Source organism: Oryctolagus cuniculus, chromosome 2, assembly GCF_051225735.1.
Source record: "Oryctolagus cuniculus isolate XC-2025 breed Fujian yellow rabbit chromosome 2, ASM5122573v1, whole genome shotgun sequence".
Taxonomy (NCBI): domain Eukaryota; kingdom Metazoa; phylum Chordata; class Mammalia; order Lagomorpha; family Leporidae; genus Oryctolagus; species Oryctolagus cuniculus.
Genome location: NC_142868.1, coordinates 182,229,959 through 182,247,434, shown reverse-complemented (window position 1 = coordinate 182,247,434; position 17,476 = coordinate 182,229,959). Strand labels below are relative to the sequence as shown.

Sequence of the window (17,476 nt, the reverse complement as noted above, 5' to 3'; positions counted from 1 at the left end):
CAAAAAGAAGTCTCTTGATCTCAGTTTTTCGTGGCTTGCTTTGTGATTTCTTGCACGTGGGCACTGGAAATCAAGATACCGACTCTTTTCGAGTGCTGTATGCAGACCAAGCACCTGCTAAGTACCAGTGGATTGACCGGACGTGGCAGAAAAGGAACCCAGCACACGAGATAAACACTAGGTGCTCGGCTCCTCTACGACTGGTCTCTTCCTCCTTCTGTGCTTCCCCGGGGGAAGCAGTGGTCAAACAGCCTTGGCTCTTCGCCTCTGTATGTTCATCTACAGTGGTTGCAAGGGTTCTGCTTAAGCTGGGTCCATCCACGCTGGCAGTCTTCATTGAATATGGGTCTAGGAGGCCATGAACGGAAAAACGCTCCTGCCCCAACGCCATGGCAAGGAAGGTTTCAGTAGAACAAAGAATTACAAAAAGGAGGGCCTGAGTAACGACTTAGGGAAAAGCGGTTTTTTATTCTTGCAAGGGAGAGACGTGGACTAGAAATTAAACAGGCACCGAGAAATCTCTCGTGGAGATTTCAGCTCCGCACAGGAAGGTGCTGTTTGTAGCCAAGGCCGGCTGCCAGCAGCCTGACCGACCCCAAGGTCCCGGGGCCTGGGCAGGGCGCCTGAGGCGGGGAAGCGACAGTTTCCGCCTTCGCTCCTTGGACAGGTCCTTCCCAGAGGGGCAGATGCCTTTCTCATCCACTGCGCAAGGCCAAGTAGAAGCGTGTTTTTAGTGCTGGCACCGAGCGTCAAAGTGCCTGTCCTCTCGGGCTGAAATCGGGGTCCGAGGGCACAGCGCAGCGGGCTGAGTTCTTGGAACTGTTTCTGAGACACTGCCCCACTGTCACTGTCTCCCCAGCAGTGGTAATGGAGACAGGCACTGCTCAGGTCAACAGAACCGGGAGCTCGAGTGAGCAAGGCTTCGTGCTTGCACGCGTGGTGGCTGCTGTGAGGTTTATCCAAGACCTGAAATCATTCAGTGTGCAGCAGACATGTGTGTCAGCTCGGGTGCGGGTTGGTGGACAGGGCAGCATCCTCAGGGCTTGGAGGCCTCCTGTGGGTACACAGGCTGGGGGAGGGCGGACTGTGGCAAAGGGTCACTTGGGCTGGTGCTGTATAAACTCCCCAGAGTCATTCCCATAGAGCCTCTAAGGCTCTGTCAACACAGCAAAGACGGCAGATTGAAGGTCACCCAGCCTCCTGCTATCCGTCAATCACCTGCGATCAGCAAACACCAACTGATGACAAGGTGACAGCCAGTGATTTAAAGGGGGTCATAACACTTTAATTGCAAGGTCAAATCTAGAACGACCCGTGTCACCTAAAAACATGTGAGCTTCCCCATGTCCAGGGAAGTCTGGCTGAATGGCAAACATCCCACTCAAACACCTGCAAAGGGAGGTGAAACCCAAACGTCGCAAAAATGGAAAAAGAAAAAAGATATTAGGGGCATGAATGAGAGTCTGAAAAACCAACTCACCCACTCATTTCCAGTGAAATAAGATGTTTGAGACAGGGGTTACCTATCTATCCATCTATTTATCTACTCATTAATCTGGGGAAAATGTAAGGAAAAGATATGCTCAGAAACCTGGTCCCTGCGTGTTGGCCTCTCTTATGTCATCAAGAAAATTAACCCAGAGGGCCGGCGCTGTGGCGCAGCAGGAAAAAGCCACTGCCTGCAGTGCCGGCATCCCATACAGGTGCTGGTCAGAGCTAGCTGCTCCACTTCCAACCCAGATCTCTGCTAATGTGCCTGGGAAAGCAGCAGTAGATGGCCCAAGTGCTTGGTTGGGCCCCTGTGCCCACATGGGAGACTCCTGGCTTTGGATCAGCCCAGCTCAGGCCTTTGCAGCCATTTAGGGAGTGAACCAGTGGATGAAAGATTCTCTCTCTCTCTCTCCCTCTCTCTCTCGTAACTCTGCGTTTCAAACAAACAAACAAATAAATAAATAAAGTTTTTTTTTTTTTTTTAAGAAAGAACCAAACAAACTAGAAGAGGAGTTAGTCTATACACTTCTCTTCACCAGATACCTAACAGGACACTTTAATCCATGTGTTAAATAAATATCTGCTGACTTGTTATCCTGCCTTATTCCCAAGCAAGGGATTAAGACCTCTGCTGGGGTTGGTGCTATGGCGTAGCGGGTAAAGCTGCCATCTGCCGTGCTGGCATCCCACATGGGTGTTGGATTGAGACCCGGCTGCTCCATTTCCAATCTAGCTCTCTGCTATGGCCTGGGAAAGCAGTGGAGAATGGTCCAAGTCTTTGGGCCCCTGCACCTGTGAGGGGACCCAGAGGGGACCCAGAAGAAGATCTTGGCTCCTGGCTTCAGATCGGCGCTGCTCCAGCTGTGTGGCCATTTTGGGAGTGCACCAGCAGATGGAAGACTTCTCTCTTTCTATCTCTGCCTCTGCCTCTCTGTAACTCTGCCTTTCAAATAAATAAATAACTCTTAAAAAAAAAAAAAAAAAAAAGACCTCTGCTGAGAGGCCAGCACTGTGGCACAGCTGGTTCAAGTCCTAGCCGCTCCACTTCCAATCCAGCTCCCTACTAACACACCTGAGAAAGCAACAGAAGATGGCTAGACCAAAGCCTGGAACTCCATCTGGGTCTTCCACTGCCTCCCCAGGCATATTAGCAGGGAGCTGGATTGGCAGTGGAGAAGCCAGGATTCAAACTTGCACTCATGTGGGATGCTGGGGTCACAGGTGGCAGCTTAACCTATTGTGCCACCAACGCTGGCTCCAAGTATTTTTTTTTTAAACTAGAAAAACATGTTTGGGGTTTTAATAGAAGTCAATAATTCCTACCTGTGATCTTTTAGAAAAACATATAATACACACATTAAGATTATGAAGGAATTCTTTTAGGACACTGAATACTAAAAGCATGTTTTCAGCTGTGAGTTGCATTCAATAGATAAAAAGATAACATTCCTAGGAGTGTGTTTGCAAATCTCCTTCTCAGTCTGATTGGCCTCAGACTGTCAGATGGGTCAAGGATAAGGCATTTAACAACCTGGTAGGGAATCCTACCCAGCGGGCAGCGGGGTCTCACTTATTTTACTGAAATTATAACTGTAAGAGAATCGTTAGAAATATAAAGGAACTTAAACTCTGCGATGAGAGTTCCAGCATCAGCTCAGGCTGCTAAGCTTGTTTTAGACATTTATTTATTTGAAAGAGAGAGAGAGAGAGAGAGAATGCTTCCATCCACTGGTTCACTCCCCAAATGGTCACAACAGACAAGACTGGGTGGGCCAGGCCAAAGCCAGGAGCCAGGGACTCCATCTTGGTGTCCCGTGTGGGTGGCAGGAACTAAATACTTGAGCCATTATCCACTGCTTCCTCCCAGGAGTGTTAGCCGGGAAGCCAAGACATGATCCAACACTCTGATTTGGGATGCAGGCGTCTGGGCACCATGGTGTTGGCCCCCTCTGCCTAGCTCTTGAATGCCAGCATTGGTGGGAACGCGTCACAGCAGGATGTAGGGGCTCGCTGCCAGGGCTCCAAGAGGACAATCAGAGTCAAGAGAAAGCGCACTGTGTTACTTAAGGCGAATGCATTCCGCTTCCCCTTCAGTTTGCAGGAAGTGTTTGTCTTTCCCAAAAATCACAATGGGGCACCTTCCCGCCCACACGTGGGTCCTGTGTGAGAGCGGCTTTCACACAGGAGGAGGCAAGCAGCTCCCTCTAGGACAGCCCGTCCTGCAGGGGCACCAGTTCCACAACAGCCCCACATGGCTCCAGATGTCACACAGGCCACACGCACGGGCTCCTCAAAGAGTTCATGGGAAATGTGGGCTATGGAAAAACTGTATGGATTTCAATATTGCTTTTACTGTATCATTATTTACTTTATTGCTATTTATTATTCTGATTTTATTTTTTGCATCCCACAAACTTTCTGAAGCATCCTCATTTGTTTGAGTCCATCTCTGCCATTTGAATGGGTGACTGGGCTGCTCAGCTGGATACCTGACAATCACAAGAGGAATCTAGGCCACGTTTCATGCATAAGGTTTTCTTTAAACGAGACACATTCAGATGCACAATATTTCTGAGGAGTCCTGTTACCGGGGTTAATGCAGAAACACGTCCATGCAAAACAACCAGACACCCGGGGTGCAGCTCAAGACTCAGAAGGTCTAGGAGGTCTAGGAGGTCTAGAAAGTTGGTTTAAGATACAAACGCTGCTCCATTCATCCAAGCTGCTAATACCCATTGGCTTCACTGTTCAGTAGCTGGCATTTTCTTGGGTTCTCATTCCTAGATGGACCGCAGTCCCTCTGGCCCGCCTGGAGGCTCTCACCAGTCTCCCACCCCCCTTCAGTTTACCTCCTTCCCAACCTGCCCTGCCTGCTCTCCCTCCCTGTGGTTTTGAAAATCCTCAGTGACTTCCTGAATCCCAGCACGGCGTTCGGCCCCCAGCCTGGCTGTGCAGGAGCTCCGCACGTGTGCGAGGCTGCACTCTGCCTGCCAGCTCCGTGTCGCGCTATGAAACACAGAGGGCTCACAGCCCCGGCAGGCAGGACCTCGGCATCCATCAGCATGAGCACGCGCCCTGGCACTGTCCCTACACAGCCGGCTGAATATTCCCACTCAGTGCCAGCAAAGCTGTCCCGGTGAGGACTCTGGAAGCCAGGCACACCTTTCTCTGCTCAGGGGTACACGGGCTCTCATGCGCTTTTCAACAAAAATTAGTGAGACCTGAATTATTCTGGATTTATCAGCCCCCAGTACACACCATGTAGAGCCAATGTGCTATTTCATTCCTGGGATAGTGAAGTATTGATCAGAACTGGTCTGACCAGGTTGGCGTGTGGGACGGTTCCTGGCTTCTGGGACACCAGGGAGCTGCAGAGCTGACCTCTGGGTGTAGCTGTGAGGGTGCTTCCAGAGGAGACACGTGACCCAGAAGACTGAGGAGGGAAGGTCGCACCATGCAGGCTCCCCGCAGCACCCCGGGGACCGGGCAGGACTCGAGGCAGCCGCAGGGCCGCGTCCTCCTCCCCTGCCCCTGGACGTCCGAGCTGCCCGGGGCCCCAGGCGTTCAGATGCAGACTGCATCACCCCGCCTGCCTTCCTGGGCCTCCAGCTTGCGGACGGCAGATCATAGGGCTCCTCTGACCGGAAACCCAGGGAGCCAGTGCCTGCGACAGATCCCCTCCCGCCCATTTATCCAAAGACCTATCTTACGGCTGCTCTTTCTCTGGAGAACCCAGTGCAGTTTGCCTCTGGACCCAATATCTGTTAAGTATTTAGGTGGAATATTTGAAAACATGACTTAAAAGAACGTCTTAAGTAGCTGGGAAATATTTGTACATGGCTAATAAAACATTCTCATTGGGTCAAAAAGGCGTCCACTCAAGGTTACCCTGCTTGCAGTCATCAAGTTGTACAATAATCAGGCTTTGCGCTAACTTTGCTGTTTTACATCCAGTTAGGCTACCTGACACTGGCTCCAGGAAGTGACGTTGACGTCAAGCCCTGAGCCCCATGCCGTCCGATGCCGTGGGAGGGCGGGGGCTGAGGCTGTGCTGGGTGGGAGGGCGGGGGCTGAGGCTGTGCTGGGACACTGGGGGCCCGCGGGCGCAGGAGTGCGAGGGCCCCGGCCTTACCTTCAGCAGCCTCATCAGCCCCTCCAGCTGCACCATCAGCTCACGCCGGCTCTCCTGCAGCGCTGACATCCTCTGCTCCAGTTCGTCTTTCCTCTGCCTGTCCACGAGGAAAAGCCCATCAAGACGGAACTCGGGGGACAAAGGGACCCTCAAAGAAGGGCCCACTGCTGGGTGAAAGGGATTTATTTATTTTTTTTTATTTATAAAATTTTTTTAGGGGCTGGCATTCTGGCGTAGCGGGTAAAGCTGCTACCTGCATTGTGGCTCTGGTTCATGTCCCAGCTGCTCCACTTCTGACCCAGCTCCCTGCTATGGCCTGGGAAAGCAGCAGAAGACGGCCTAGTGCTTGGGCTCCTGCCACCCAGGTGGGAGTCCTGGAGAAGCTCCTGGTTCCTGGCCTCAGCCTGGACCAGCCCCAGCCATTGCAGCCATTTGAGGGAGTGAATATGCTGACGGAAGAGTTCTGTCACTCTTTCAGAATAAATAAAATAATTAAAAAAAAATTTTACATTTATTTATTTGACAGTGAGGCAGAGATAGAGCTATTTAGAGAGAGAGTTTAATCTTCCACTGCTGGGTCATTCCCCGAATGGCTGCAATGGCTGGGGCTGGTCCAGGCTGATGCCAGAAGCCTGAAATTCTGTCCGGGTCTCCCACATGGGTGGCAGGGGCTCAACTACTTGGGCCATCTTCCATTGCCTTCCCAGGCGCATCAGCAGAGAGCTGGACTGGAAGTGGAGCAGAACAGCTGGAGTTCACACCGGTGCTGATATAGGATGCCACCATCATGAGCAGCGGCTGCACCTCAACACCGGCTCCTCTGCTGCTACTGTATCAGTGGTGATAACGTGTTATCTGTTTTGCCTACTCTCCTGTACTGCTGTGAGGTTAACAGGTAAAAGTGCTTTGGAAAATGCATGTTGCCATACAGAGAAAAAGGGTTAAATAAATTAAATTAGTGGTACTGGAGGCAGGAATTTGGCCTTGCAGTTTGCAGTTAAGATGACTGTGTACCACATCAGAGTACTAGGTTCAGCACCTGCTTTGTCCTGGTTTCTACCTTCCTGCTAATGCACACCCTGGGAGGCAGCTCGTGGCTGAAGCAACTGGGTCCCACGCCAGAGACCTGAATTGAGTTCTCTGCTCCTGGCTACGGCCTGGCCCAGCCCCAGCAGTGTGCAGGTATTTGGGGAGTAAACTAGCAGATGGCAGCTTTGTCTCTCTGCCTCTCAAAAAAAAAAAAAAAAAAAAAAGCACTTTCCCATGTAGTCCATGTTATATTTCTATCTAGGAGCACAGTTCTGGTCCCACCCGCATTCCTGTCTTAGTGCCTTACCCCCTTCCCTCTGCCTCTGGACTCCAGCCAATGGTTCACTGTTCCCTGACAGATGCATCACTTTCTGACTCACAGCGAACCCAAATCTTATTAATTCCTTAATGTCTGCACCGAGCAGAGCTGTGTCCAAGAAGCTCTCCTGATCACAAAGGCGGGGCCTGCTTCATGAATCGCTGGCCACACAGCGATCACTGCTGCTCTGGGGCACTTCACCTTGCATGCCTGTCATTCCTGCCACCACGTAAAACCCTTGCCATCAAGGGGTGAGCCTCACTCACCTTTGCATGTGAGGAAGGGTTCAGAAAGTATGCAGCCGGCAGCTGCTCCCTGAACATTTACTGAGCCCAGTGAGATCATGGCCTCACTATTTAGGATCTACAGGATCTGCCCTCAATTGCTTCAGTACTCTGGGGCTGGCAATGTGGTGTAGTAGGTTAAGCCTCCCACTGCGGCACCAGCATCCCATGTGGGCATTGGTTCAAGACCTGGGTGCTCCTCTTCCTATCCAGTTTTCTTGCTAATGTGCCTGGGAAAGCAGCGGAAGGTAGCCCGACTGCTTGGGAGACCCAGAAGAGGCTCCTGGCTCCGGATTGGCCCAGCTGTGACCAATATAGCCTCTTTGGAAGTGAACCAGAGAATGGAAGACCTCTCTCTCTCTCTCTCTCACTCGCTCTGCCTCTCTGTAACTCTGCCTTTCAAATAAACAAATAAGTCTTAAAAAAAAAAAAAAAGTAGAGGAGCTGGGACTGGAACTGGCACTCTGATTACAGGATGTGGGCATCCCAAGTGGTGCCTGACCACTGCATAAACTGCCTGCCCCTTTGTGTGTCTTTTGATAAATGAAAGTTCTTAATATTAATGTAGAGGAATTTACCAACCTCTTCCATAGTTAATAATTCTCAGGAATGATTTTCTATTCTAAACTCCTGAAGAAATTTTCCTAGTTCTTCCTAACATTTTTTTAAGTTGTGCATTCTTGTTTGATCCATCTGGTGTTGGTTTTTGCACACAGTGTGAGCTGGAGAGTCAATATGCTTCTCCATTTGTACACACTTATTGAACACCCCTCCTGTCCTCAGTGAGGACAGACGCTGCTCTGGGGACTGAAAGCCTCTGCTTTCTCAAGCTCGAGACTGCCCTGGACTTGGATTAAGCCCTGCTTCCTGCTGACCTAGGTGACACCCCGGCCTCCGCCTGTGCCTACTGAATCCGCGCTGGTGTTTAGATCTTTCCAGCTTAGCTGAGCACTTTCAGCCAGCCCAGTTCCAACAACACCTGCACTCACAGATGACAGTGTTTTGCTTCTGAGATACAGAGTCACTAGTGCCCGAGCTGAGACGAGGGAAAGAAGGCAGGGCATCTACTGCTGGTGGCCCAGGGTTAGCCTCTGCTCGCCACAGCAGCAGGGCTTCCCACTTCCTCCTGAGACCACGCTCATATCCCAAATGTGCGACACTCAGCCACAGAGCAACCAGATCTCAGCCCAGCGAAACACCGAAACAAAAGTGCATTTTAATAACAGAACAGGAATCTCAGTACCTCTAATGGTTTTCATCTACACAGTTTATGACTTACTTATTGATGACTTAAATGTAAACAACAGAATATCTATGGAAAGAAATAATCTCCATTTTACAGGAAAAGTTGTGGTGGAGGGGCTAACTGACCTAAGCCACACTAACCAGACAAACAATGATAAAAAAGGGTACTTGCTGTGTGGAATCCCCGATGACAGCACAGTGCAAACCAACTGTGGACTGTCAAATGCTACAACCTAGGCAGAAAGGACCTATACGGTAATGGAAACCCAGAGATCTGCTGAGACCACTAAATCATTCAAATCACTAAACCTGGTTTCCACAGAGTCCACCAAAGAGTCCACACGTGTCTTTCTGGGGACGACAAGAAGTGGGACCCTAATGTGGGGTGAGCTCACGCTCCTGCAAAGACTTCCTCAGCCCCTCTGCAAGTTGTCCTGATCCTACCTCCTTAGCTTCTTGGTCCCTGGGACACACACGGTCTTGGTGCGGGGGGTTCCCCTTTAACCCCTGTCTCAGAGGATGAGCCTGGGAGGCCGTGCCTGTGGCGTGCCACGGGAACACACCAGGGTGCTTCAAGAAGTTCATGGAAGACCAGAACTCAGAGACAGGCTTATCTTAGTGCAAAAGAATTTTGAAATCCACGCATAGCTCCCCCCCCCCACCCCCCATTGCCCTGGAATGTTCTGAAGATTCTTTGTAGGCACGGATTTATTTATTTATTTTTTGGTTGCACCAATACAAAGTTAACTGAACATTTCCCCCTGCTTTGTGAAGCAACGTGGTACTGCTGGGAAAGGGAACCATCATCCCCCCAGGGCCTCTCCCGACAGCCTCCTTCAAGCCACTCCCTGGGGCTGCAGTCGCGCCGCCCGGCTCACCTCAGCAGCCGCAGCTCGGCCAGCAGCGTGGGGTTCTGCTGAGCCTTCTCAGGCGTGGGCTGCGACGCCTGCTCGTGCTCCAGGCGCAGGCGCTGGATCTCCTGCAGGATCTCCCTGCGGGGCGGGACGAGGGCCGGCTGCTCAGCGCGGGGCGTCCACACAGAGCCTCACCCCGCCAGGTCCTGCCGGCTTCCCCGCGGCGGGAGCGTGGCTAAGACCGCATCCCCCAGCTCTTCCCGCAACGCACCCACCCGTCGGTGGTAGGAAAAGTCCTAGGGACGTCTCCACAGGCGGCGAAGGACCCCCGCGGACCCTCTCCCGGGAAGGGGGCGGAGAACCCGGCGGCGCCTCCGGACAAGGGGCCCAGGCCCACTTCTTTCTCCCACCCCGGTACTCTGTCTGCTGTGTGTCTGCTCCCCGTGTCCTTAAATGGCTTGGTAAAAAACAAAACTTTCTGAGGAGACACTGGGCGGTCACGTGGAGCGCCATGGGCCTGGACAGGCCGAGCCGAGCACCCGGACCAAAATGCTGGCGGGAAGTCGGGAAGAAGGATGGGGAGCGGGACCACCGGGAGCCAGGAGGCGGCCTGGGGAAAAGAACCCAACTGAGGGGCAGGGGAGCGGGGCTTTGGGGCCGGAACTGGGCCAGCCTCTATCCACTGCGAGGAAAGGGGAGCCCGGTGTCATGGGCAGTCCTGGGCCTGCGGCTCGGCCTGGCCCCAGCGCTTACCTGTTCTTGTTTTCCAGTTCTGCGATGAGCTGTCTTTGTTGTTTGTTGGCATCAAAGTTGAAGCTCAGGTCCGTGGGAGGTCGAGTCTGAAGTGGGGAGAGAGCTGTGGTTGGTCCCCATTCACATATCCCAACGACCCATTCTGAAGGAGAGTACACCCGAGAAATACCCACGTGTTGAAGAGTGCAGGTCAGCGAGTCTTGTCGCTGCAGCGATTTCCACGCTCCCCACCCCACAGAGACCCCCTTGGCATCAGTGATTTCTAATGTCCCCCACCCCAGAGACCCCCCCGGCCGGTCTGCCGTCTCCTGCCCCCACCCTGACCTCCAACTGCCGCTTTATCTGCGTTCTGTCTGGCTCTGCCTTTTCTAGAAACTTCACGTAGCACAATCACACAACAGGTAGTCTTTGGTTTCAGAGGCTGAGCCGGCAGCCCCTTCCTTCCCACTGCTGGGACGTGTCCCGCTGTGTCCGGCTCTGGGCTGTGACGAGCCAGGCTGCTGTGAGCTCTCATTTGCAAGGCCGCGTGCCAATTCCCAGGGGTGCGATCACTGACGTCTGCGGTGACTCTACCTGACCTCTGAGAAACCGCTGAACCCGAACGTGGCAAAGTGGCCGCACAAACCCAGCGTCCCATGTGCGCTGCCACCTCACCAACACTGGTTACTGTCCTCATTTTCACCATCCTTGTGGGGGTGATGGTCATACATGTGAGTTTTTGTAAAAACGGAACTATCACTTACATACCATTAAACTCACTCTTCTAACACGTACGCTTGAGTGGTCTGTAGTGGACTTATGAGGTTGTGAAACTATCACACTAATTCCAGGATATTTCCCCCACCCACAGTGACCATTAGCAGCAGTCACTCCCCAACTCCTCTCCCTCTCCCCCTCACACCATACTTTCTGGATTTGCCTATTCTGGGCATTTTACTTAAATGGAATGAGACACTATGTGACCTTTTTTTTAAAAACATATTTATTTGAAAAGCAGAGTTACAGAGTGATAAGGAGAGACAGAGGTCTTCCATCTGCTTGCTCACCCACCAGATGGCCACAACAGCCAGGGCTGGGCCAGGCCAAGGCCAAAAGTTTCATCCAGGTCTTCTACTTGGATGCAGAGGCTCAAGCCCTTGGGTCATCTTCCACTGCTTTTCCTTTTGCATTAGCAGGAAGCTGGATTGGAAATGGAGCAGCCAGGACAGGAACTGGTGCCCGCATGGGATGCCAGGGTCACAGGCGGCAGCTTAACCCACTGCACCACAACGCCGGCCCCCATTATGTGACCTTTTATGTCTTGCTTCTTTCACTTAGCAGAATGTTTTCAAGGTTGATCCACATTGTAGCATGTATCAATACTTTATTCCTTTTTATGGCTGAATACTATTCTGCTATTTAGATATATACCATATTTTACTAATCCTTTCAATAGTTAATAGATATTTGGGTTGCTATGTTAAGTAATGCTATGAACACTTAGGTAGACAGTTATGTTTGGGTTTTTTGTTTTTTTTTTTTTCCCTTGGGTATATATGTAGGAGTGGATTTGCTGGGTCAGATGGTAATTGCTTTTTGAGAAACTGCCAAACTGTTTTCCGAAGTGGCTGCATTACTTTACCTTCCCATGACAGCACATGATGGCTGCAGATTTCCCACATCCTCGCCAACACTTGTGCTGTCCGTCTCTTGACCATAATCGTCCTTGTGGGTGTGAAGTGACAGCTCACTGTGGATTCTATTTATATTTCCCTAACGACTGACACAGTGAGTGAACGTTCACGTGCTCACGGCTGTCTGTGCATCTCCTCGGGAGAAATCATGTGGCTGTGCTTTGCATATCCACTTGCTCTGATCCGGGAATCGGTTAACACGGCATGCAGGAAGGAATGACTGGCTGGGTGACGTTTCCTTCCGCTACCCAAAAGAGAGCTCTCAGCGAGGGCTCGGCGAGGACCACACTTCATCCTGCACATTTTCAGTTCTGCCTGAAACATGATCTACCATGAAGCAGAAGGCGCGGTTCCTGTGTAGAGCTGGAAGATTCAACAAGCAGTTCTTCCCGTGGGGCATTTTCTGAATACACAGGGCCGAAACAGCATAGGAAATCTAGGTGGAAGCTTTTTACCAAGCTACCAAATATTTGAGAGGCAGGCAGAGAAAGCTCCCATCCACTGGTTAACTCCTCAGTGCCCACAGTGGCCGGGGCTGGGCCAGGCTAAAGCTGGAACTCAGGCCAGGTCTCCCATGTGGTGGCAGGAACACAAGCATTTGAGCTGCCACTGCTGCCTCCCAGGGTGTGCAACAGCAGGAATCTGGAACTTGGAGTGGAGCTGAGATTCAAGCCCAGCAGGCACTTCGAGATGGGATGTGTGCACCTCCAGGCCAACCACTGCCCTCTTTTTTAGTGGAAAAGCAGGATATTTTCTCCTCCTCAAGTGAAGCGTGCGCCAGCAGCCAGCTGCGTAAATCTTCTAGATGGCCTTCAGAGTCCTGTGGGAGCCTGAGTTGAGCCTCAGAGGAAAGCTTGCTTGCAGTGAAAGCTAGCGATGAACAACAGGCTTGCGATCCTGGGAAACTGGAGCTGAGTTACTGGGGGCCAGAGAGCGGCATGATGGAAAAACGAGGTCTGAGGAATCTGCTTCATACGCTAGCAAATCAAAGCCCCACAGAGCCTTTCCACTTTGGAGCGCCTGCAAACGGGCATTTTCCATGGAGGAGGTTAACACAGGAATCAGGGAGATTAGCAAGGGATGCCTAAGCGGATTAGAGTCCTGACAGTGTCCCTAGGCTCCCAGAAGCACCCTCGCTCAGGTATGAAGTGGGGCTGGAGGATTCCAGTTTCGAGGCAGCCGTTCTGCCTGCAGCGACTGGCACCTGGGCTGTGCTCCTGCACCTGCACGTCACAACAGGGAGTGTCTCATGATAGCGCATTTCACTCAAGCCAATTTTAAACACAGTCAAGTGTACATTAAAAACAGAGAAACGTAGGATTTTATGTCCTCTCTTCAACACCACAGTGTTCCTTTAAGAAAAAAAAAAAAAAGCAGACCAGGTCTCCCTTCCTAAAACACCTGCAGACAACTGAAGGGGAAGAGACGGGGAATTATTAGTTCACAGACACAAGGATATTTTGGCCAGAAGAGACCTGAATATGGCTTTTTTCAACAATTAAATAGTTCGTGCATTCATTCATTCAACAAATATTCCCTGAGCTCCTACTCTGTGCCAGGTACTACTGTAGCAATGGGAAATGTGCTGGTGACCGACCGAGTCCCCGCCATCGTGGAGATCACGTGACACCAGGAGAGAACCAGAAACCAAGAAAGTAGAGATCAGTGTGACTTAGAAACACAGGGCCATGAAACCATGTGAAGGGAGACAGATTCTTCAAATGCGGTACTTCTGAAAGGGCTCTCGAGGACTCAGTGGAGTGAGGAGGCAAATCAAAGAAAGCTAAGAAGGGAAGTGCACCTGGGGCCGGAAAAAGGGCAGTGCAAAGGCCCGCAGCTGTGGCTGCCCCAGGGGGTTCAGGCCGGCACCAACAGGGCTGTGCCAAGCAAGAGGCGATGACCAGGACAGGAAGTGTGGTGCCTTTTAGCCACAGAGAGGGGTTTCCATTTTATGGGAACACGGTATGAAGCCACCACAGGGCTTTCAACAGGGGAATGTGGAATCTCATTGTTCTACATTTACAGGATCATAAATGGGGAAGAGTTCCAAATAATATATGTAAATACCCCACCCTTAAGGATGTGGAGGCTAAAGTCCCATTCTTTAAGTGTGACCTGCACACTTCATGCACCAAATATTTCCTGAGCTCCAAAGAGGAAAGTGTGGATAGAGGGAGACACCCAAAAACCTTTGCCTCAACCGAGGTCAACGTCAGTACTGATCAGCTGAGGAGCTGGCACTGTGGCGTAGCAGGTAAATCTATGGCTTGTGATGCCAGCATCCCATACGGGTGCCAGTTCAAGACCCGGCTGCTCCACTTCCAATCTAGTTCCATGCTAATGCTCCTAGGAAAGCAGCAGAAGTTGGCCCAAGTGCTTGCGCTCCTGCCACCCATCCTGGTTCCAGCCTGGCTCACCCTGGCTGTTGTGGCCATCTGGGGAGTGAACCAGCAAATAAGATCTAAGGCTTTCAAAATAAGTATTAAAAAAAAAAAAAAAAAAAAAAAAAAACCAGTGACCTGCATGTGCCCTTGATGCAGTGTGAGGACAGTGGCCTTTCACCTCTGCCTGCTCCAACGCCCTAAGTGCAGACAACCACGACGCAGGGCAGTCTACAGCTCCCTGACTGCTGCTCCTCAGAACTGCTAAGACTGTGACAACAAGGAAAGCCAGATACTCTCAGCCAAGAGGGGCCCAAGGCAGCATAGAACTAAATGTGACGTGGTATCCTGGACAGAAACTCGGAACACTGAAATGGACATGAGGGAGAAGCCAAGGAGAGGTGAAGAAAATGCAGACTTGAGTTAAAATAATGCACCATTTTTTTTTTTACAGGCAGAGTTAGACAGTGAGAGAGAGAGACAGAAAGGTCTTCCTTCCGCTGGTTCACCTCCCAAATGGCCGCTACAGCCGGCGCTGCGCCGATCTGAAGCCAGGAGCCAAGTGCTTCCTCCTGGTCTCCCAATTAATGTATCAGTATTGACTCATCAATTTCAACAGGCAAACTATATGAATATGTTAGTAACAGGGGAAACTGGATATGGAACATAGGCGACTCTATACTACCTCCAACATTTTCCTGTAGATTTATGTCTTCTAAAATACAGTTTATTAAAAGCGAACAACACCGCTGTGACTACGAAGCAGGGAATGTACTGTAGTGGGATGGGAATGGAAGGAGGAGATTAGTTAGGAATCCTAGTTTTGCTACTTATCTGCAAAATGAAAATATTTACTGAGGGCGATGTGAAGATTTAATGATATAATAGAAGGAGCAGTGCAATGCTCTACAAATGTTGATTATTATAACTCAGAATGAAACTTTACTTAATAAACTTACTGTATTCCTCTGATGTACAAATACAGCAAGTAGCAGAGCCAGAACTAAAAGCAACTGAAGACAACCAAACGCTGTGGAGCTAACTCCTATGGGCACATGTGGGGAGCAACTCGGACTAGACTAAGTTACTGGAATTAAGACTTATTCTATGCATCTGCTCTCCCACAATATGGCGCTGAGAAGGGAGAAACAGCTTCTACACAGCTGCCTCCAGTTCAACCAATAAACTGTAGGACCTACTCCTGGTTGGAGGAGAGCAGCATACTCGGCATGTGGGTAGCAGAGTTGGGATTGGCGGAAGAGGACTATAAAGGAGGAGAGAGACAACATGCACCAGGAACATCTAAGGGGAACATCTGAGGGAACACCTGTGCAGCCCCCAAGAGAGCCGGCCGGCGGTGTGCCGCTCCCCTGCGGAAGTGGGGAATGTGGCAGGGGGAACCGCCCTTCCACGGAGGTGGAAGGGTCGGTAGCCAACCCGGGAAGAACCAGCAGCAAACCCGGGGAGGGCCGAGCAGACAAAAGAACAGTGCAGGGTCCTGTGTCGTTCCTCCACGAAGAGGGGGAGCGACAGGCACATGATCCTGGAGTTAGTGCCGTCAAGGCACCATGCTTATTCCCCTTGTACAAGCTCGCACATACGGGCTCCTACCAGGCTGTCTGAGCCATTCAGGGACTGTAACATCTGGAGCAGATGAGGTCCAGGAAAGAACTACAGGTGAAGGCCTCTTAGCTGATCTCTACTCAGTAAACACAGCAGGGGTGCTGAGCAATCTCTGTTCCCACTGGAGACCATCGTGACTGCTGGCCTGGGTTCATGGTTAGCAGCCTACAATCTGGTAGGCCCCACAGACTTCTGTTCCCATCAGTGCAGTCGCATGCTTAACAAGATTAAGCCTAGTTGCATTTGCTATTATGTAATTTAATTAAATCTCACCCAAGTCGATGAAATATGAGGATGAAAATAAGAGTTGCTATTTCTACAAAAGTCAAATTGAATGAGCTGGAAACAACAGAGATGAGCTTTCAGAATAAACTGCCCCCGGACTGGTTGAGGCTGGAACAGTTGTGAAGAGGGATTTAGTCCTCTTGCACTGCGGGAGTCTTGAAGTTCCTATTCCACCATAAAGTGCTGGAATGGAGGCTGGACTTAGATCAGCCGAGAGCTTTATGCTGGGGGGCGAGTGGAGCTCCAGAGGAGGCCTACGCTCAGAGAAAGGGCTTAGTCCTCCATCAACACGTACACCGGGATGCAAATGTTCAGCAATGCATGTATCATCTCTAAGGTTCCCTAGTTTAATTTACTTAAAAATGTATCATGAACATCTAAATATAGGCAAAGCAAGAGAAAATAATGTATTTTCTTTTTTTTTTTTATTTTATTTTATTTTATTTTTTTTTTTTATTTTTTGACAGGCAGAGTGGACAGTGAGAGAGAGAGACAGAGAGAAAGGTCTTCCTTTGCCGTTGGTTCACCCTCCAATGGCCGCCGCGGCCGGCGCGCTGCGGCCGGCGCACCGCGCTGATCCGATGGCAGGAGCCAGGAGCCAGGTGCTTTTCCTGGTCTCCCATGGGGTGCAGGGCCCAAGCACCTGGGCCATCCTCCACTGCACTCCCTGGCCACAGCAGAGGGCTGGCCTGGAAGAGGGGCAACCGGGACAGAATCCGGCGCCCCGACCGGGACTAGAACCCGGTGTGCCGGCGCCGCTAGGCGGAGGATTAGCCTACTGAGCCGCGGCGCCGGCCGAAAATAATGTATTTTCAAATACTCACAGCTAGAGTCTACAGTTACTGAGATTCTGCCACACTTGCTTCAACTACTCTATAGTTTCTCTTTGCTGATGTATTTTTATGCAGATCCTTGAAAACTGCAACATCCAATCACACCTACATACTTTAGTAGACATCTTGAATTTTTTTTAAGATTTATTTACTTGAAAGGTAGAGTGACAGAGGAGAGAAAGAGTTCTTTCATCTACTGGTTTGCTCCCCAAATGGCTGCTGGCTGGGGCTGGGCCAGGCTGAAGGCAGCAGCCTGGAACTCCATCTGGGCCTCACATGTGGGTGGCAGGGGCTCACAACTCGGGCCATTTTCTGCAGCTTTCAGTCCAAGGTGAGCAAATAAAGGGCAAAACACATCCCAAAAGAGTGAAAATAAATGTGCTTTACTGGGGCACCCGACCTCGATGGACTAACAGGATAAAGCCACAGCCTGTGCCCTATCCAGACCAGTGGGTCACAGCTAACATACTGGATGACTGCGCCTTATCCCCAGCTCAGAAACACTGCTCTCAGTCGACGGTGAGCAGCCCTGACCATACATTACAACCTGCTGGAGAGATTTTAGAAATCCCTG

The 17,476-nt window shown here is 50.9% G+C and overlaps 1 protein-coding gene across 18 annotated transcripts in view; it reads right to left on the bottom strand.

Moving 5' to 3' along the window:
• The window catches only part of DTNB (dystrobrevin beta), a 248,570-nt gene that overhangs the window by 32,184 nt on the left and 198,910 nt on the right, over window positions 1–17,476 (bottom strand). For all 18 annotated transcript variants that reach the window (XM_051843168.3, XM_089326719.1, XM_051843163.3 and 15 more), the window contains 3 exons: window positions 10,108–10,193; window positions 9,379–9,492; window positions 5,624–5,720 (listed from right to left, as the gene is read on the bottom strand). In XM_051843168.3, the coding sequence (XP_051699128.1) occupies window positions 5,624–5,720; window positions 9,379–9,492; window positions 10,108–10,193 (297 nt within the window). The remainder of the gene's footprint in view (window positions 1–5,623; window positions 5,721–9,378; window positions 9,493–10,107; window positions 10,194–17,476) is intronic.